At 38.7% G+C, this 22160-nt stretch overlaps 1 protein-coding gene across 3 annotated transcripts in view; it reads left to right on the forward strand.

Moving 5' to 3' along the window:
- Positions 1 to 22160, forward strand: part of CDC123 (cell division cycle 123) — a 55881-nt gene that overhangs the window by 26934 nt on the left and 6787 nt on the right. For all 3 annotated transcript variants that reach the window (XM_007524624.3, XM_060192164.1, XM_060192163.1), the window contains 4 exons: positions 8600 to 8648; positions 11684 to 11759; positions 13107 to 13229; positions 14957 to 14985. In XM_007524624.3, the coding sequence (XP_007524686.1) occupies positions 8600 to 8648; positions 11684 to 11759; positions 13107 to 13229; positions 14957 to 14985 (277 nt within the window). The remainder of the gene's footprint in view (positions 1 to 8599; positions 8649 to 11683; positions 11760 to 13106; positions 13230 to 14956; positions 14986 to 22160) is intronic.

Below are 22160 nucleotides of genomic sequence, written 5' to 3' on the forward strand. Positions count from 1 at the left end.
CACTAGGTCCTCTGTCATCCTTTTTGGACCTGTACTCTTCCCCCCACCCACCCCAGTCTTTTACTTTGGTGCAGCATGCCAATTCCAGTTCAGGTTGTACTTGTATTTTCTCTTCTGATCTTGTTTTTCAATTTCTGCCTGAGAGTGAGATCATTCCATATTTATCCTTCTGTTTCTGACTTATTTCACTTAACATGAATTTTTCAAGGTCCATCCAAGATCGCCTGAAAATAGTGAAGTCACCATTTTTAATAGCTGAGTAGTATTCCATTGTGTATACATACCACAACTTGCGCAGACACTCATCTTGTTGAACACCTGATGTGTGCCATTTTTTCCCCATCTATCCAGTGTAGTTCCCTTACTTACCCACCCCATTTCAATCTTAGAGATTTTTAGTTTGCTTGCTTTTTATCAGAACACTGCTCAGTTCTGGCTTACGGTGGTCCTGGGCATTGAACCTGTGACTTTTGGTGTCTCAGGAATGGAAAGCTTTTTGCATACCCATTGCGCTACCTCTAGACCCTCCTCAAACTCTTTTTGAAGAGGAGACTGACATAACAAACACATTTATTATATGTCAGTTTTACATCAACTTGTTTGCATCTTGAGTTTTGCAGCTTGGAAATTACCACTAGGTTAAAGAAAATGAACTTTAACATTTGAGTGTGGTTCTGTTATAAATTTATTCTAAAAAGAACTTAACCAGGAGTTGGGCGGTAGCGCAGCAAGTTAAGCGCATGTGGCTCGAAGTGCAAGGACTGGCAGAAGGATCCCAGTTTGAGCCCCTGGCTCCCCACCTGCAGGGGGGTTGCTTCACAAGAAGTGAAGCAGGTCTGCAGGTGTCTTATCTTTCCCCCTCTGTCTCCCCTCCTCTCTCCAACAACAGCATCAACAACAATAATAATAACCACAACAAGGCTAAAACAATAAGGGTAACAAAAGAGGAAAAAATATAGCCTCCAGGAGCAGTGGATTCACGTTGCAGGCACTGAGCCCCAGCAATAACCCTGAGGCAAAAAAAAAAAAAAGACTTAACCTGTATTGGTACTTCTAATTCTTTTAAAGAAAAATAGCTTTAGTTTGTTTTTAAAATTAGCTATCAATCTTGTTTTTGTTTTTTTTTTAAACTTCTGACACCCTACTTTTTAAATAAAGAGGACTGGAAAATGTATTACATTAGAGATACTCTGTGTCTTAATTATTTAGCGTAGATTTTGTGTGTGTGCTTGCTTTATTTTTATTTATAAAATGGAAATATTGAAAAGACCATAGAATAAGAGTACCATTCCACACAATTCCCACCACCAGAACTCCGTACTCAATCCCCTCCCCTGATAGCTTTCCTTTTCTTTATCCCTTTGGGAGTATGGACCCAGGGTCATTTTGGGGTGCAGAAGGTAGGAGGTCTGGCTTCTGTAATTGCTTCCCCACTGAACATGAGCATTGGCAGGTCAGTCCATACTCCCAGCCTGTCTCTCTTCCTAGTGGGGCAGGAATCTGGGGAGGTAGGGCTCCAGGACATATTGGTGGGGCTGTCTGCCCAGGAAAGTCAGGTTGGCAACATGATAGCATCTGGAACCTGCTGGATGACTCTGAGGTTCAGGATCTGGTATGTGTGTTGTCCTTTCTGTAGCCTGATCCAGCCTATATGTGATCTGTGGCTTTCCCCCTTGGTTCTGATTTGACCTCTCCTGTATGCTTCCTCAGCCACTAGCCTGGAAATTCTGCCCTCACTCTATTTCCAGGATTTAAGCAGCTAGTTTGCAGAGAAAGTCAAGAGATGTCGTCAGGCCGCCATCTTGGCTCCTCCCCAGCACAGATTTTTATCTGCCCTAAGTAGTAGTTGCAGTGAAGTGTATGAGGATACCTTTTCTTTTCCAAAGATAATTATACATTTGTTTTAATTCTCTGTCGCTGATAGATTTTTAGATCATTTTTGCAGTTTAACTGTTTGCTGCTTCCTCTTAGCCCATCTTTTCCTCTCCCCCTTAAGAAACTTATTTGCAATTTTAATAAAAGGTAGATTCTAGTGGAAGTCACTTGTTCTGCATTTTGTATGTTTTGATGTTTGCTTGGGGGGGGAATTAAATCAGCAAGTAAATTTGATGCTTTGGATTACAAACCGTGGAATACATTCCATCTCCTAGTTTAAACAAATGGGAGTTGGCAGGAGCAAGCACCAAGCTTTCTGTCCAAAAGTGAAAGCTGGCCTGTGTGGGAAGGTGCCTGCTTTGCCATGTGTGCCACCCAGCTTTGAGCCAGGCCTCCATCACATTGGAGGAATTGCACATGGTAATGTGTGCTCTTAACCAGGTGTGCCACCACCTGGCCCGTTTCTCTTTTAGTGTGTCACCCTTCTCTAGAAATGCTTCTCAGTGGTCAATTGTATAACACTTAGTCTTGATACCACATAACAGGAATTCATTGAAGTCAACCTTTTGTAATAGAGGCCTTCTGAACCCCTTAAGTGATTAAGAATGTAAAATTGGACTGGTGAGCTTGCCCATGTGGGAAGGTGCCTGCTTTGTCATGTGTGCCACCTAGCTTTGAGTCAGGCCTCCGTCACATTGGAGAAAGGTTTGTTGCTATGATATCTTTACCTCTCTCACTTCCTCTCCCTCTCTTCTTCCTCTCTTTCTTCCTTGCTTTCTCTTTAGATTTATGTATTTATGAGAGAGAGAGATATTCAGAGAGAACCAGAACATCTATCTAGTTTATGAAATACTAGGGATTGAACTTGGGATCTCATGCTTGAGACTTTAATGCTTTATCTACTGTTCTACCTCCCTGGCCACTGTTTTCTTTCTTTTCTTTTCTTTTTCTTTTCTTTTCTTTCCTTTCCTTTTCTTTTCTTTTCTTTTCTTTTCTTTTCTTTTCTTTTCTTTTCTTTTCTTTTCTTTTCTGCCTCCAGGGTTTTTGCTAGTTATTGCTGGGGCTTGGTGCCAGCACTATGAATTCACTGCTCCTGGCCATTTTTTTCCATTTTACTGGATAGGACAGAGATAAATTGAGAGGGGAGGAGGACGAGGACGAGGAGGAGGAGGAGGAGAAGGAGAGAGAGAGAGAGAGAGAGAGACCTTCAGACCTGCTTCACTGCTTGTTGAAGCATCCACTGCAGGTGGAAAGCTGGTGGCTCGAACCTGTATCCTTGAGCTGATCCTTGTGCTTAGTAATATGAGCGCTTAACCCACTGCCTGGACCCCCTTTCTTCTCCTCCTCTCTCCTCTCTCCTCTGTCCTCTCTCCTCCCCTCCCCTCCCCTCCCCTCCCCTCCCCTCCCCTCCCCTCCCCTCCTCTCTCCTTTCCTCTCCTCTCTTTTCCCCTCCCTTCCCCTCCCTCCCTTCCTCTCTTTATTTTTCCTTATAAGATAGGAGTTAGAACAGAGAGAAATTGAGATGGGAGGGGAAGACAGATGGAGAGAGACACCTGCAGTACTTGCTTCCACTTACGAAGCTTCTTTCCTGTAGGTGGGACTGGGGACTTGAACATGGTAACTATACTCTTTTTTTTAAGTGTACATAAACACCATTCCCACCACCAAAAGACTGTGTCCCATCCCTTCCCCCCGCCCCCCCGTGAAGCTGAACATCCACCCTCACTTTCAACCCAGGGTTTTTACTTTGGTGCCCTACTCCAAATTTAGTCAAATCCTGCTTTTAGTTTTCCTTTCTGTTATTCTTTCTCAACTTCTATGTGTGAGTGGGATCATCCCATACTCGTCTTTGTCTTTCTGACTTAGCTCACTTAACATATTCCTTCTAGCTCCATCCAAGATGGGTCAGAGAAGGTGGGTTCATTGTTCTTAATAGCTGCGTAGTAGTCCATTGTGTATATATACTACAACTTTCTCAGCCACTCGTCCGTTGTTTGGCAACTGGGTTGCTTCCAGGTTTTAGTTATTACGAATTGTGCTGCTATGAACTTAGGTGTATACAGATTTTTCAGTGGAACAGCCAGAGGCAGTGGGAGCAGAGAAGCTTATAAATTTAGGACCTATAATAATTTTGGTTGTAACTTTAGGAACTGTCTTTGTAGTTGCCCAAATGCTGATTTCAAGCCAATACTATTTCACAAACAAGACAACATTTCCAATTGAAATTAAAATTTGCATGCTGTTAGGCAAGTTAGGTATTATTACTTTTTTTTCTTTGCTTATTATAACCTGATAATGATTTTATATCATATGCTGATTTTAGAGTTGAATTTTTTTCACTTGGTTATCTACTTCCATTTTATTTCTATTCATTTACAGCGTGTTCATGTCTTTTTTAATATCAATATATATATATTTATTTATAAAAAGGAAACATTGACAAAATCATAGGATAAGAGGGGTACAACTCCACACAATTCATTGACAAAATCATAGGATAAGAGGGGTACAACTCCACACAATTCCCACCATCAGAATTCTCTGTCCCATCTCCTCCCCTGATAGCTTTCTTATTCTTTATCCCTCTGGGAGTATGGACCCAGGGTCATTATGGGGTGCAGAAGGTGGAAGGTCTGGCTTCTATAATTGCTTCCCTGCTGAACATGGGCGTTGGCAGGTCAATCCATACTCCTAGCCTGTCTCTTTTCTTAGTGGGGTGGCGCTCTGGGGAAGCAAGGCTCCAGGACATATTGGTGGGGTTGTCTGTCCAGAGAAGTCTGATTGGCATCATGATAGCATCTGAAACCTGGTGACTGAAAAGAGAGTTAACATATATAGCCAAACAAGTTGTTGACTAATCATGAACCTAAACGCTAGAATAGTGCAGGGATTTGAAATTGTATGCTCTTTTTATGACTATATGTTCACAAAAAAAGAAGCCAAAGTAAGATTTAAAAACTCAGGATTCTTTGTAAATTGCTTTTCTTGGTCAGTAATCTCTCTCTCTCTCTTTTTTCTTTTTTTTTTTTTTGCTGTAATCTCTCTGACTTACTGTTTCTTTTAATAACTATGAAAGTATTATTTTTGGGAATGATAGGAATAGTTTAATTTTTTTCCCCATTGCAAATGCAAGGTTTTGTTTTGTTTTGTTTTGTTTTTCTTTTTTTTACTTAGTATTCTTGTCTCAGCTAGTGAAAGTAATGATACAATGTTTTAAAATTTTGTGTGACTGAAGATACTTGGTTTCTGTTAGGATTCTCATATTTTTTGTTAACATTGCTTTTACCAGTATTCTCAGTGTAGTAAATAGAACTGGTTTAAGTATTTCGATTATCTCTACTTCCTTAACCTGGAATTTAAAAAAATTCAACTATTATTGGTACTGTAATTATGTTATTTTGCTTTTTAGGCCTAACTTCATAGACATATACATATTTTATTTACTTATTTTACCAAAGTACTGCTCAGATCTGGTTTATGGGATTTAGAGGATTAAGCCTGGGACTTTGAAGTCTCAGGCATGAAAGTCTTTTTTTTTTTTAAGTCATCTTCCCCCACTTATTCTTGACTTCTTTAAATATAAATGAATATATATATTTTTTAATTTAATAATGATCGACAAGACTATAGGATAAGAGGGGTACTATTCCACACAGTTCCCACCACGAGTTCAGCATCCCATACCCTCCATTGGAAGCTTTCCTATTCTTTATCCCTTTGGGAGTATGGTCCCAGGATCATTATGAGGTGTAGAAAGTGGAAAGTCTGGCTTCTGTAATTGCTTCTCCACTGGACATGGGCATTGGCAGGTCCATCCATACTCCCAGGTTATTTCTATCTTTCCCTAGTGGGGCAGGGATCTGGATAGGTGGGGTTCCAAGACATGTTGGTGAGATTGTCTGCTAGAGAAGTCAGGTTGATGTAATGGTAGCATCTGCAGTTTGGTGACTGAACAGCATTAGGGTATAAAGCAGAATAAAATCAGGAACCTATCTGTAAGAATATAGTATATGAGAATTGGGGTCTTCATGTTGGAGGGATTTAGGAAATCTATTTTAGATATATTCCAAGGGGCTCATGACTTTATTAATTTTTTCCTGAGCCCAACAGCCAACATGCAGGTGGGCTAAAGGTATTGTCTGGGGAGATGGTGTCATAGTTGGAAAAAGGACTATAGTCGAAAGCTGGATCAGCAAAGAGAGTAGCTCCAAAATATATGAATTCTTAAGTATTCACATACAACATTCTTAACAGTATTTCTGAGGAGTTCCTGAAAATGTTATCACTTTAAAAAAAATATATATATATATATATATTTACTATTAATGGATAGGGGCAGCCAGAAATTGAGGGGGAAGGAGGAGATAGAGAGGGAGAGAGACACACACACACTTGCAGACCTGCTTCACCACTTTTGAAGCTTTCCCCCTGCAGGTGGGAACCAGGGGCTTGAACCTAGGTCTTTGTGCAATATAATCTGAGTGCTTAGCCAGGCACGCTACCACTTGGCCCTTCTTTTTGTTGATTTATATAGTACTTTTTGACAAGGTGACTCAACACTTTCCTTAGATACTTGGCCATCTGCCTAATGAACCTAATAAAAAAGCTTTGTGTGCTAATCTCACCACATATATTCTCACTACTACCTTCTGAAACTAATCAAATTTTAAAATAGCATTAAACTAGTCAATACTTAAATTGTAATGCCAAGAGATTAAAAAGTTCATATGTGCAATAAAATATACCTATTTTAGAGTAGTACCAAAAGAATTAACCCAGGGTTAAAATAATTATTTGTAAGAATACAGAAACGTTAAATATGTAATGAAGATCTTTGCTTTTGGGGGACCAGGTGGTGGCGCACTGGGTTAAGTGCACATGGATTATGGTTCAAGCCCCTAGCTCCTCGCCTTTGGTGGGGGTGGGCTCTCCTCACAAGTGGTGAAGCAGGTCTGCAGGTGTCAGTCTTTCTCTCTCTCTCTCTCTTCCCTACCCCTCTCAATTTCTCTTTCCTATCCAAAAAAATATATATATATTTGAAATTGAAAAAATGGCCACAGGAGCAGTGGATTCATAGTGCAGGCACTGAGCCACAGCAATAACACTGGAGGCAAAAAAAAAAAAAAAAGTGTATATATATATATATATATATATATATATATATCTTTGCTTTGTAATTGTTCTTTTTGTTTTTCAATAGTGTTTTTTAAATAGGTAGATATTTAAAACTACCATGCTTTAAGAAAATGTTAAGATAGATATACAGCAGAATATGGTAGTCACATAGTTAAAATCACACTTTAAAAATTTTAAATGCTAGTAGTTTAATTATTACATTAACCATTTATTTATTTATTTATTTATTTATTTACATTAACCTTTAAAGGAATGCCAACTAATTTAATTTATTCATTCACATTCTTTTTTTTTTCATTCACATTCTTTTGTCTCCATCTCCCTTAAATCTTTTAGACAGACGTTAAATTAAGAAAACATAAGCTATTGTTAGTATTATTGTGAGGATGATTAATCGGAAGTTAAAATCTTACCTTTCAAAGTAAACTTGAGGGGGCTGGCAGGAGACTCACCTGTGAGTCACACACATCACCATGCACAAGTACTTAGTAGCTCCAACCCCTGGTAAACACATATGAGTACCTACAGGGAAGTAGTGGAGCAGTGCTGCAGTATCTCTCTCTATATCTCTGTCAATTACACGCTATCAAAAAAAAATGGCTGCTGGGAGTGGTAGAGTCAAGCAGGCACTGAGCTTCCACAATAACTAACACCAGCAGAAAAAGAAAAAGAAAAAAAGAACCTCTATGGTGAGATTTTTTTTTTCCCCATATGAGAAATTCTTTATCACATTTTTTATATCTCTTATAATACTGTATGGATTTTTAACATGTTTTTCATTTAGAACTGAAAAAGAGTTGTATGTGATGTTTTCTGGGTAAAATAAATTTTTGTGATAATAAATGATAAAGTGTGTTGTTACTCAATAAAATGTTCAGATGTGCAGACTAAGTTTATAGATATTCTGTATTAAAATAGAAGGCAAGGACATCTTTTGAAATGATCAAGAACATATATGCTTCTCTGCATCCTTCTTACTTAGTATAGTCCCAGAGGTTTTGTGCAAAATGGCCCCTGTGTAGCCCCTATAAATCTGGTGACTCCTGTGGTGACTTAGAGATCGCAGGCAAGCACGAGTAGCTCTTCCCTATCTGCAGCCTGTGGTTTGAAGGCCCATGCTGATTTCCTCGATGCTCTGGTTTGGCGCTTCCTCCCCTTTCCTGCTTCTTCATTTCCCATGGAATCTTACAGGTGGCCAGTGGGACGGAGGGGGGGCCGGGTGGAGGGAGAGACATGACCCTCTTGGAATTACATACTCACATACTTCCACATCCCTTGGAATTTTAGAGCTGGGGTATGGGGTACTCCTCAGTCACTTTTTTTGAGGTAGGCTTGTTTGGTCTCTGGGTGGAGTCCACAGGTTGTTATCTTTTGGGATGCATTTTGAGAAAAGCAGTCCACCTCATTCTAACATACACTTAGCATTTTCAAACCTGTGTTCTAGAAGGTCTGACATATATGCTGTTCAAGGTGTGGGTTATGTGGTTAACTGAAAAACAAAACAAAAAAGTAAACGCAATTAAATGCAAGAAATGTGGGTACATAAACTGACACCATGTGGATTCAATTGTCTTTTTGTTCTTTAAAGATTCATTCACTGTACTGATGACTCCCCAGATCCTTGTATGGAGTATGAGGTAAGAAATAGCTTTTTTTTCCTTCTTAGATGAAGATGTGTTGAGAATTACTATTTATTTTTTATTTTTATTTGTCATTAATAGTTTGTTACATACTGTTCTTAAATGAACAAAAGTTTTTGGGTCAACTTCTCTTGGAATCTACAGCCATTGATTTTTTTGTTTTGTTTTGTTTGGAGCATATCAAATATGTTATTTCATGCTTGTAGAGTATATATATAAAGATTATATGTACTGTGGAAAATACATATTTTGTAATAAAACACATCTTTATTTTCAGCACCCAGTTTAATGTGGTCATATGGTTGTCACTGTTTGACCATTTAGGCCGGTGGGCTTTCTTTTTTACTTTTTTGTGTGTATGTTTTTTTCCCTTAAAGTTATTCTCTCAGGTAGGGGATATAGCATAATGGTTATGCAAAGAGACTTTCATGCCTGAGGCTCTCAAGTCCCAGGTTCAATCCCCCACACCACCATAAGCTAGAGCTGAGCAGTGCTCTAATTAAAAAAAAAAAGAAAAAGAAAAAAAATTCTCTCATTTGACTAATTACATGTGATAGTAAGAATGAGGAGCCAGTAGGTATCACCTAGCAGATTGCATATTTTACCATGCTCAAGAACACTGGTTTAAGCCCCAGCAACCCCATGGGAGTATCATTCAAAGGGGGAACTTCTTGAGCAGAGAGATAGTGTTGTGTAACTCTCCCTTTCTCTTTCATCCTCTGTCTGGGGAAAAAAAATTAAGAAAAGAGTAATAAGAGTCTGATAGGAGCATTAGGACCATGTAGTCTAAAACTCCCATGGCAAGAAGGAAAAGAGGAAGGGCGGGGGGAGAATAGTGAAAAACAACTTCATTAGAAGTAACAGCAAGAAGTTAAACCCTTGGGAGTCGGGGGTGGTAGCGCAGCGGGTTAAGCGCACGCACATGGCGCAAAGCACAAGAACCAGCATAAGGATCCCGGTTCGCCACCTGCAGGGAAGTTGCTTCACAAGCGGTAAAGCAGGTCTACAGGTGTCTTATCTTTCTCTCCCCTCTCTGTCTTCCCCTCCTCTCTCTATTTTTCTCTGGCCTATCCAACAACAATGACATCACTAATAACAGTAATAACTACAACAATAAAAAACCAAGGGCATCAAAAGGGAATAAATAAATATAAATAATGAAAGTAGTTAAATCCTCAACATACTATCTTCCTAATTTTGGAGGAATATGTGTATCATACAGGTGCACAAACCCCACTCTGAACTGGGCAGGGATGCAGCTAACTGCTTAAGTGTTAGGAAGAATCTGGACCATAGGTTTTTATTTATTTATTAACTAAGGTGATAGCTGGGGCTTGGTTCCTGCTTAATGAATCTACTATCCATCTTTGGTCATCCCCCCTTATTTATTTTTTCTTTCTCTTTTGTCTAATAGAGACAAATAGGGAGGGACACCTGTAGCTCTGAACACTTATGAATTGTCCTCCCCTTGCAGGTGCAGACCAGGGACTAGAACTCAGGTTCTAGATGGTAATATGTGTGCTCCACCAGGTGTATACCACTACCCAGCCTCCATAGGTTTCTTTTTAATGCTGATTGCAGGTTCCAACAACATCCCTGATATAATCTTACTTTTCACAATACCTGGCTTTCTTGCAGTTATTTTCAAATATAATACCTTTGAGATCTTTTTCTTCAAGATTTATGTATTTATTTATTAGTGAGAAAGAGAACCAGACTTTCACTCTGGTCTATATCATGTTGGCAATCAAACTCTGGCCCTTATGCTTTAAATTTCTGCACTCTTATCATTACACTACCTCCCATGCCACTAATAATTTCAGCTTAGTTTGTTGGAGAGAATAACTGTACTTACCCCACTGTTGGAAACATTTCATTCTTGGATCTAGAACACTAATTGGAATTAGTCCAGTGTTTTTAAGAAAGTGCCTTTATTGTCTGTTAGTAATCACATTTGCATCTATATATACTTTTAACATTTATTCACCAACTTAATGAGGTAGTTTTTAAATGGTTGAATGTATATACTGGCATATCTTCTATGACTGTGCTGTATTCAGAACAGTTAATTTGTTGTTTTAGTGCAGCAGTGGGGAGTGAAATGACTCTTGTTGACACATGATACCTCTCAGTATCTTCCCTGGATCTTTTTTTTTTTTTTAAAGTGCTCCACATATTTACTTTACCATGTGCAAAGACCCAGTTTCAAGCCTCTAGCCACAACATGGGAGGGCCATGCTAAGGAGAATCTTCATATTTTCATGAGCAGCAAGGCAGTGCCATGTTTTCTCTTTCTTCTCTTTGTCTCTCTCTTTTAGTCTATCTGAAGAAAAAAAGAAGAAAAGAACAAATAGCCTTTCCATAGGGGGGTGGAATTGAAATTGGGGCAGGCACAAAGCTTTAGTGAAGCCCTACTTGGCAAAAATGGTGACAACCCCACAGATTCTGAAATTCTGTATGTTTAAAAAGGGAGAGGAGAAATACCACAACACTACTTCACCATCCATGAAGTTCAGTTAATTTACTTAGTGGCTACTAGAGCTTTTAGTACTTGTTACTGAGATTATTATATACCATTTATGAAGGCTGACCTTTTGTAAGCTTCACAGCATCATATGAGCATTTTCATTATACAGTCCTTCATAATATCTTAGTAAGTTTTCTACTTATTATAGAATGGTGCTTAATGTAGATAACTTAGAAATTATTTATTTCTTGAAAATTTTAAAGTGGTGAAGAACATAAATTACAGGATAGTTTGTGACATAGTGTTAAGATTTGACTATCACTTTTGGACTTGTGTTTGCTAGTACTTTGAAAATGATAACTGATAAGTACGCATTTTGTCAAAGAAGTTTAACACAGTCCCCTTGGCTTATTAGATTACTAGGTTCAGTATATCAGAAATGTTTTATGATACCTTTATTGAAATGTGATAAAGGCAATTGTTAAGATATAGTCTTGACATAAAGTTGTCCATTAGACTAGTAAACGCTCCCTGTTGTGTTACACTTTCCCCCCCTTGTCTGCAGCTTGTTCTTCGGAAATGGTGTGAATTAATTCCTGGGGCTGAGTTCCGATGTTTTGTCAAAGAAAACAAGCTTATTGGTGAGGTGGTTTTTGTTTGTTTTGTCCTTGAAAGTAATCACTGAAAGAAGATAAGTTTTAAATGGAAGTAAATATCTAGTAGTTATTAGGACAGGGAAAACAGTTTGTTTTTAGCTTAAATGGACTCTGGAATGTGATGTTGGCATGGATCCTAAGGCCTTATTCCATTTCTACAGAAAATAGTCTTGCCAGTTAATTGAATCTGTCTGGATTCCAGACAGTGCTTCCAAATTGATTTGCCATTCCCAATTTAGGGTACATACATACCTGATTTCTCTTTGGTACTTGCCCAAGTACTACTAGCAATACACAGTTTATTTAAGTCTCATAAAATTCCAAGCTTTTATAAGTTTATTTTTATTACTAGGGCACTGTTCATTACCCTAGCAAGATAAAATAAATAAGTGTGTTACTTTAGAAATCACTCTTTTTTTCTCAGATTATTGTCTCATTTACTTTTTTTGCTTAACTCAGATATTAGAGATAATTAACTTTGGCTTTTTGTATTGTTTTGTTTAGTTTCTTCATGTTTTTCATGAAGTAACATTTATTTTCAACAAGAATAACTATGATCTAAACAGAATCAAGTCAACACTTTTAATTTATTGAATTTACTGCTGATATATTTTAATTTGCCTAAATGAAATTTAGGATGTTTGAACTTGTTGTGTGTTATTAGGTATTCCCTAAAAAGAAAAAAAGGAAACTCTGTACCATAGTACATCTAAGAAGGGAGCTTTATTGGCATGTGATGAGGAAGTTGAAACCTTTCTGAGCACGGACCAATTTCAGCAAGTCATTTTGAAGAAAGGAATGTTAAATTTTCCATGGCTTGAAACATAAGGTTTATGTAGGCAGGGTATTATGTATGTACAAAAAAACCTGATTGTTTTCATGAAATGCAGTATGTGAGAGACATGAGGAGTAGCTCTGTGTTTCTCAAAGACAGTGGGAAAGTATACTTACCAATTTGTAGAGGGTTCATTGGAAAAAATCAGAGAAGATGCATGACTGTGTGCAGGTTTAAAATTGCTTCTTCCACGGTTTTTAATGAAATAAGCAATTTTATAGCTTTGGCTTCTTTCCATTATATTCAGTAGAAATAACTACTATGTCTAACATAAGAATGCATAGCTATTGAAACTGTAGGATTTAGCTATCCATGTAAACCTTTTCACCAGGTAAGGTATATTTCTCTATAAAATACCCCATAATGCACAATAACGGTATTCATTTGATTGACTGTTAAGTTTATTTAAATGATTCTCTCAAAAACTTCTTAAATTGCACTTAAGGGTTTTAAAAAGAATATTCTATAGTAACAGAATATAAAATATTTTTTGTCAGGTGTTTCTCAAAGAGACTACACACAATACTATGATCATATTTCTAAACAGAAGGAAGAAATTTGCAGATGCATACAAGACTTTTTCAAGAAACATATACAGTATAAGTTTTTAGATGAAGACTGTGAGTATTTTTTATTGAGTTAATGAAATGAAGTACATGTTACTGAACCTTATTTCACCTTGGGGTATTTTAACACTGGGTTTGAAAGCATATATGTAACATTTAATAACTATTTGGTGTTGCTGAAGGTTTGCTGTTAATTTTGCCTTTAGTCATATTTTTTATTATTATTATTACTGTTATTACTAATAGAGTTCACTTTTTTACTTGGGTACAAATAAGTTTTGCCCCCCACACCCCCATTTGATAGGACAGAGAGAATTTGAGGTGGAAAGAGGAGACAGAGACACCTGCAGTACTCTCTTCACTGCTGGTGAAGCTTTCCCCTTGCAGGTGGGGAACAGGGGCACAAATTCAATAACTGCACATAGTAACACATGCTTAACTAGGTGTACCACTTGCTTGGCCCCCAGCAGTAATATGTCTTAAAGGTCCTGTTTAAAGTTAACACAGTGTTTCTAGTATTATGACTGTATTAACCAGGTTACTGTGCTTCCTTTGTAACTTCTTATTTTGAATAACCAGATAGCAGCTTTATGAAACATATATTTGTGACTTGATTTAAGAACTCAAAAGTTTTTGATATAAAAGTATAGAGGATTTTGTGCATCTTAACATTATTTCTGTCATGATTGATGTTTCTTGTACTAGCCAAGTCCAGGTTCTATGATAAATTTGATTAAAAAAAAAATTAACTATGTCCAGGGGCTGGGTGATGATGCACCCAGTTGAGGTCACATGGCATCAATGTCAAGGATCTGAGTTTGAGTCCCCTGTCTCCCTCCCCTTTTCTATATCACCCTTTCCTCCCAATTCTCTTTATCCTATCCAAATTAAAGAGAAAAAAATAAAGAGGGTGGAGGGTAGATAGTATAATGGTTATGCAAACACTCTCATGCCTGAGGCTCCAAAGTCCCAGGTTCAGTTCCCCCACACCACTGCGAAGTGCTCTGGTGTTTCTCTCTGTGTCCCTGCTCTCTCTGCATCTCAAAAATAAATAAATAAATAAATAAATAAGTAGCTTTAAAAAAAAAAAAGAAAGAATTATGCCCTAGCATAGCTAGATTTTATTCTTTTCTATTATAAATTTTACTCATTTCATTCCCCATGAAGTAAGGAAGTAGTTGATGCTGCTTTCATTACCAGTGAGGCCTATAACTTATTCACAATAAGAAACTAGGTAGAGGGAGTCTACCTGCTGCGATAGCGCAGTAGGTTAAGCGCAGGTGGTGCAAAACACAAGGGCCAGCATAAGGATCCAGATTCGAGTCCCCGGCTCCCCACTTGCAGGGGGAAGTCGCTTCACAAGCGGTGAAACAGGTCTGCAGGTGTCTGTCATTCTCTCCCCCTCTCTGTCTTCCCCTCCTCTCTCCATTTCTCTCTGTCCTATCTAACAGTGATGAGAAAAATAATAACTACAACAATAAAACAACAAGGGCAACAAAAGGGAATAAATAAATATTTAAAAATTTTAAAAAAAGAAACTAGGTAGGATAATGTGTTAGGCTTGAATTTTTGAAGTTTTAAATATTATGGCTGATGGTAGAGTATGAGTAAAACATTACAGGATGCCTTTTTTATGTTCAAATTTTTGTGATCATGAAGTCAATAAGGTTGAGTAACTAATGAAAAGATATATTTACTTTTTTTATATACACTTTTCAAAAATAGACTTGGATCATGAAAATATCACTTCATCATTAACTGAAGTTTTTTCTCCTTTACAGTTGTATTTGACATATATAGAGACAGTAGGGTAAGTAAAAACTTTATACTATGTATTTTAAAATCATATGTCTTATAAGCAAGTAAGAGCACACAGCCACTCTGTGTGTGGAGAGCTCACTAAACATTTCCTCAAACTATGTAAGATATTTGAAATTCACAATGGTCAAGAATCTCCTGAAAAATGTACTTATCAGAAGACAGTATCAACAATAATTACATGTCACAAATTTAGGAATTACTAATTTAAGAAATGGCCACTTAAAATCTCATCTACTTAAAGAAGTTAAGCTTACATAGTTAAATGTAACCAGCAATTTGCTGTTTACTATTTAGATAATCATTTTTAGTTAACCAAAAAAAAAAAAAAATCCCTGAGTCCTTTTGACTTTAGAGTGAAGCTGAAGATTAGTTTGCATTTCTTCTTTTTTTAAATTTATTTTTGCCTGTAGTGCCAAAGTCTCATACAAGTGTGATTTCACTGCTCATGAGCTGGCTGGCTTTCTAGGGTGAGCTGTTCTTCTGAACTTGCTTGGTGCTTCCCTTGACATTCCTATGTACCAAGGCTCAAACCTGGGCTGCACTCATGGCAAGGCAGGTACCTTAGTAGGTGAGCTGTCTTCCAGACTCTTACTCTTTTTTTCCTACCTCTAGGGTTATCACTGGGGCTCAGTGCCTGCACTACAAATCCACTGCACCTGGGACTTTTTTTTTTTTTGATAAAACATAGAGAACTTGAAGGAGAGAGGAGATAGGGAGGGAGACAGACAGATACCTGCTTCACTGATTTTGAGATGACCCCCCCTGTAGATGGGGAGCTGGGGGCTCCAACTGGGATCTTTGCATGGGTCCTTGCACTTTATACTGTATGCTTAACCCCGTACACCAACACCTGTCCCCCCAGACTCTTATTCTTGAAATATTTTTTTTAATGTTTACTTTTTATTTCTTATTGTATAGAGACTGAGAGAAATCATTGGGAAGAGAGAGGGGGTGAAAGAGAGAGAGACCTGCAGACATGCTTCACTGCTTGTGAAGAAGATTCCCCCACCCCCCACAGATGGGGATTCTTGAAATTTTTAATTAATTAGTTAAATAAATGAATTAATACAGGGCCCAACTTAGTAACTAACTCCTGTAGCAGAGATTTCTCTGTTGGACATGCAATCTTTTCAAAATTTGCTTTTTTAAAAAAATTCATATGATGGCCTGTGATAGCTTTAATTGATTTAGCTCTTAAAAAGGCAGAAAGTATGCTTTTCCAATTTGTGACTCTTGTTTTCCAAATGGTACCCATGTAAAGTTCTCACCTCTTTCCATGCTTTTTTTTTTTCCTCCAGGGTTATTGCTGGGCTCGGTGCCTGCACCATGAATCTACCGCTCCTGGAGGCCATTTTCCCCCCTTTTGTTGCCCTTGTTGTTGTAGCCTCGTTGTGGTCATTATTATTACCATTGTTGATGTTGTTTGTTGTTGGATAGGACAGAGAGAAATGGAGAGAGGAGGGGAAGACAGAGGGGGAGAGATAGACACCTGCAGATCTGCTTCACCGCCTGTGAAGCGACTCCCTTGCAGGTGGGGAGCCGGGGGCTCCAACCGGGATCCTTATGCTAGTGTGCTTTGCACCATGTGCGCTTAACCCACTGCACCACCGCCCGACCCCCTTTCCGTGCTTTTATCAGCCACATCGTCATTATAGTGGGATGCCTTTGAGTCATTTTTTTTTGGACAAAATTAGATGACCCATATGGTCACATCCCAAAATAGCTGCTATTTACTTATTTATCTCTATTAAGACAAAAGACACCAGTTACTCCGTTTTCACTTCTGTCTTCAAGTGTGATAGTATCTATACAAACTTTGAAAGAGAAGTATTTGTTGCAGAATATTTGGCAAAGTTTTCAGATAGGAAAAGGGAGGAAGCTTGTGTGGTGGAGTGGGTAGAAAATTGAGCTGGTGGCCAGGCTAAGGCTCTAGTTCTACCTATGCTCCTTACTGATAGACAGATGTTGCCTGTGTCACTCCCTCCACAGCCCATATCTGTTGAGAGCTCATGATGTGTGAGAGGCTGTGCCTCAAATAAGTATCCAACAACGTCTGATCCTGCTCTTTAAGGAGCTCATATTCAAGACTTGAACATTGGCCTGGTGGTATAGTAGCACACAGAATCAAATCAGTGATTAAAATGATCCCATCCCTAAAGATACAGCTTGGGAGAGCCTGACTCTCCTCTAGTTTAATGTCACTTATTCCATGTAACCCTGTGAACCATGCATAACTCATTCTCAATCTACAAATATTAAATGTGAAACAGTAGAACTTTATAATGGTACTTGAAAACAGGAAGTTGACCCAAGTCTCCCAGTATTTCCCTGGCTGATATCCAGATCTGCTGTGACTCAGCAGGTCTGGCAGGTAGGTGCAGATATGCAGTGCAGTAAATGTCGCAAGTGAAGTTGGATACATACGTAAGCTTACATGAATGATTGCTTCTGTGACCTTACAGAGCTGAAGTGAGTTGCATGTTTTAAAAGCCAGAATAATGCCAACATAAACATTTAGACAGTTACTAAATAGAGATTTAACCCATGATGTGAAACGCATTTGTATTTAGTCAAGGACACTTGTATCAGTTTGTTGGGCACTTTCTAGGGTATATAATTTTCATGATGATTCTTATAGAAAACAAGTGGTTATTTTTTAATGGTCTGCTGGGGGCTTCAAGTCTGCACAGTTCCACTGCTTCTGGCAGACTTTTTTTTTTTTTTTAATCTCTAAGAGAGGGAGAGACACCATACCATATATGATACTTCCCTGTGGTGCTTGGGGGCCTGAATCCAGGTCCTCACCCTTGGTAAAGTGTATATTTCCTCACATGAACTGTCTTCTGACACTGAAAATAAGTTTCTTTATTTTATATTTTTGTTGTTACTGGGGCTTCACTACTCTAGACCAGCTTTCTCAGAGAGACAGAGAGAAAGATATCACAGCATCAAAATTTCCCTCATTGCACTGGGACCAGGCTTGAATCTGAGTAGCACACCCAATAGAACACACCAATACCATGTGCAAGGACCTGGGTTCAACCCCCAGATCTCCATCTTTGGGGGTAGGGGGGAGCTTCAGAAGCAATGGAGCAGTGTTTCAGGTGTCTTTCTCCTTCTCTTTCCCTTTCTTGGCTCTCTGCTTCTCTAAGAAAAAGGAAAAAAAAATTAGCCACCCCAAGTGGTGGAGCCATCATGCATCTTGTAGGCACCAAGCCTCAATAGTAACTCTTGATGGGTGGCAAAAAGAAAAAGATACCTTTCCAAGTAAGCTATCTTTATTTTCTTTTTTAAAATTTCTTTATTGGGATATTAATGTTTTACATTACACAGGAAATACAATAGTTTGTACTTGCATAACATTTCTCAGTTTTCCATATAACAATACAATCCCCACTAGGTCTTCTGTCATCCTTTTTGGACTTGTATTCTCCCCCCCCCCCCCCCTAGAGTCTTACTTTGGTGCAACATGCCAATTCCAGTTCAGGTTCTACCAAGTAAGCTATCTTTCTATCCACAAGTACACTATTTTTCATGGTGCTCATTTGTTTTTTGGTTTTTATTTTATTTTATTATTTATTTTCCCTTTTGTTGCCCTTGTTTTATTGTTGTTGTACTTGTTGATGGCGTTGTTGGATAGGTCAGAGAGAAATGGAGAGAGGAGGGTAAAGACAGAGGGGGAGAGAAAGATTAGACACCTACAGACCCGCTTCACCACTTGTGAAGCGACCCCACTGCAGGTGGGGAGCCGGAGGCTTGAACCGGGATCCTTATGCGGGTCCTTGTGCCTCACACCACGTGCGCTACCGCCTGACCCCTCATGATGCTCATTTGTATAAATTATAACTGAAGTGTGTTTGGGGTCAGCAACACTTTGACATGTCTTTTCTTTGTGCCTAGGGAAGCTGACTTTGTGGTAGAGGTTCTAACTCTCATATACATACCCATGTAATATGTCTGGGACAGGGTCTTGGAATGTGTCCTTTGAGAAGCTTTTTAAGTGCTGCTAATGCACAGCTAGGATATGGAATAACTACCTTATTTGACAAATGATTCTGGTTCCCCCAAGTATTCTTCTCAGCTATGTTTTTCATGATTAATCTCTTAGAGACCTAGAAGATTAGGCCTAGAAGATTGCTCACTCCATAAAGTACACGCTTTGCCTGGGTTTGAGCCATAGCACTATAGAACGGGAGCACTATAGAAGGCACTGAGGAAGCTCCATGAATGGTAAAATGATGCTTTGGTATTTCTCCCTCTCTTTAACAACAACAACAACAACAACAAAAAATATCCCTGGGCTGGAAACATTCACAAGTGGTATTGTGCATGTATAAGTTAAAAAATTAATGTTAGTATTGCACCAAAGTTAAAGACTCTGGGATGTAGGGAAGGCTCATGTCCTGGAACGTGATAGCAGAGGAAGATCTAGTGGGGGTTGAATTGTTATGTGGAAAACAGAAATGTTACACATGTACAAACTGTTCTACTTTTCTGTCAACTATAAACCATTAATCCCCCAGTAAAGAATTTTTTAAAAAGTTAGTTAGCGGTGCTTCACAAACAAACAAAAATATTACAAAACAAACAAAAACACTTGTTTTATGCCTAAACATGTCTGACCTCAAGTCTTCAACAATGCTGACATTGCTTTGTAACTTGGTCACTTTCTTGTAATTCTTTTGTATGGGAATGGAAAAGGAAATACAGTTTCTAATGTGTGAAGGACCCTATGGGATACTTTATCTGTAGCAGTTACTGAATTTGGTATGTTAAGATAGCTCCTGCCTTTGATAACTGCTAGCTCATAATAGTTTCATTTTCTTAGTGAAATTCTCATCCTTTGACAACTTGTGCTTTTTGTATTGTAGTATGTTTTACCGAAATTGATGGTGGTGTTACCTCCATCTTTTGGCCGGTTTTTGTTTGTTGGTTGGTTTTGGTCACCAGGCTTACTGCTGAGACTCAGTGCCTGAACCATGAATTCACCACTTCTAGTGACTTTTTTTTATAGAGATAGAGAGAAATTGAGAGGGAGAAAGAATAGAGACATCTGCAGCATTGCTTAGGCACATGTGAAACTTCCCCCATGCAGGTAGGGGCCTAGGCCTTAAGTAAGCTATTTTTCATGGTGCTCATTTATATGATCTATGTCTTTTAGTCTTAGAATTGACTTTCTGGCCTTTTAAAAAATACTAATCACTTATGAGAAAGAAAGAGAATCAGAGCATCACTCTGGGACATGTAATGTCTGTGGTTGAACTCAGGAATTCATTCCCTAGAGTCCAAGTCTGTATCAGCTGTACTGCCACCTGGGCCATCATTTTTCAGTCTATTTTTAATTGTTAGCTTTTTAGGCATGTGGATATAATTTACAAATTGCTTCATTTATTTTCATTGCTTTGTAACTCTCTGGTTTTAGATGTCAGGTATAGTTTAAGTTTACTATATTTTTTTATGTTCTCCATCATATGAGTTTTTCGATTTTTTTCTGTTTGTTCATTTTTTTGTTTATTTATTTTACTTATTTCTTCCACCAGGGTTATTGATTGGGCTAGGTGCCAGCTGTATGAATCTACTGCTCCTGGTGGTCATTTTTTCCCTCTCCCTTTTCCCCCTTTTCTTGATATAACAGAGAGAAATTGAGAGGGGAGGGAAGATGGAGGGAGAGAGAGAGATAGCTGCAGGCCTGCTTCACCACTCTTGCAGTGCCCCCTCCTGCAGGTGGTGAGCAGGAGCTTGAACCCAGGTCCTTGTACATGGTAAAATGTGTACTTAACCAGTACATCTCTGCCCACCCCATTTCTTTTTACTTATTTGCTGTTCATTTTTTTCTCCCATGATTTTGAAATTTCTTTTTTTTTTTTGTAATTTTTTTGTTGTTAACTCTTACTATTATTTTAAAACAGCAATTAATTTCACTTAACACTCTCAGCCTTTAAGAGCTTTATAATACTTTATTTCCCGGAGCCCTTTTACCTCATGTGTGTTTTCTTTTTTAATTTTTCTTTTAACTATTTTATTTGATAGTATGGATAGAAATTGAGAGAGGAGGAGGATAAAGAAGGAGAGAAACATATCTGCAGCATTGCATGAAGCTTCCCTTCTGCAGGTGGGGACCAGGAACTTGAACCTGGATCCATGTACTTGGTGACACATGCACTTAACCAGGTGCACCACTGCCCAGTCCCCTTATGTGTGATTTCCTAATTTGGGTTCCACCTTAGATTTATAGCCTCAAATAGGTCTGATCATTACTGCCAGCTTCTTTGCTCACTGGCACTTCTTGTCTCTTGCAGCTTTTGGGCCAGATTCTGTCTGGCAGTGCATACTCTGGTAGTGAATATCCTCAATATTGGCTGAGAACTTTTGGTTAAGCCTTCCTGTATCAGTGACAGACTTCTTGGGGTATATAATTTTCAGTTAATGAGTTCTGTTGCCACAGCGCTTTGAAACATTATTCCATTATTATCTGACTTCTTTTTTTGCTGTGCTATCTACATCTAGACATTATTTGTCAGTTGTAGTGAATTGGCAGCTCTCTCTTTTTTTTTTGCCCCAGGGTTATTTCTGGGGCTCGTTGCCTGCACCACGAATCCACTGTTACTGGAGACCATTTTTTCCCCTTTTGTTGCCCTTGTTATTCCATCATTGTTGTGGTTATTATTCTTGTTGTTATTGCTGTTTTTGGATAGGACAGAGAGAAATGGAGAGAGGAGGGGAAGAGAAAGATAGACATCTGCAGACCTGCTTCACTGCCTGTTAAGCAACTCCCCTGCAGGTGGGGAGCCAGGGGCTGGAACCGGGATCCTTCTGCTGGTCCTTGTGCTTTGTGCCACATGCGCCTAACCTATTGTGCTACCACCTGACTCCTGGAAGCTCTCTTTTCAATTAATCTCTCTTCCTTTCCTGTCTTCTGGCCTCTGGACCTCTGGGAGCCTCTTGCTTCATCCTCGTGCTGCCTCACTTATTGTCCCCCTCTTCTCTGCCATGCTATGTCACTTTCTCACATTTCTTTTCTGGATTCCTAGTTCTCTCCATACTCCCTTCACTTTCTCTGGCTCTTCATTTCTGATTCCTAGGACGACCCCCCTCCCTTCTGTGTAACCTGATGTATACATACATGTCAAGGGATTGCTTAGAGCTGAGTTTCATCTTGTTTAG

This window comes from Erinaceus europaeus, chromosome 6 (genome assembly GCF_950295315.1).
Source record: "Erinaceus europaeus chromosome 6, mEriEur2.1, whole genome shotgun sequence".
NCBI classification, from domain to species: domain Eukaryota; kingdom Metazoa; phylum Chordata; class Mammalia; order Eulipotyphla; family Erinaceidae; genus Erinaceus; species Erinaceus europaeus.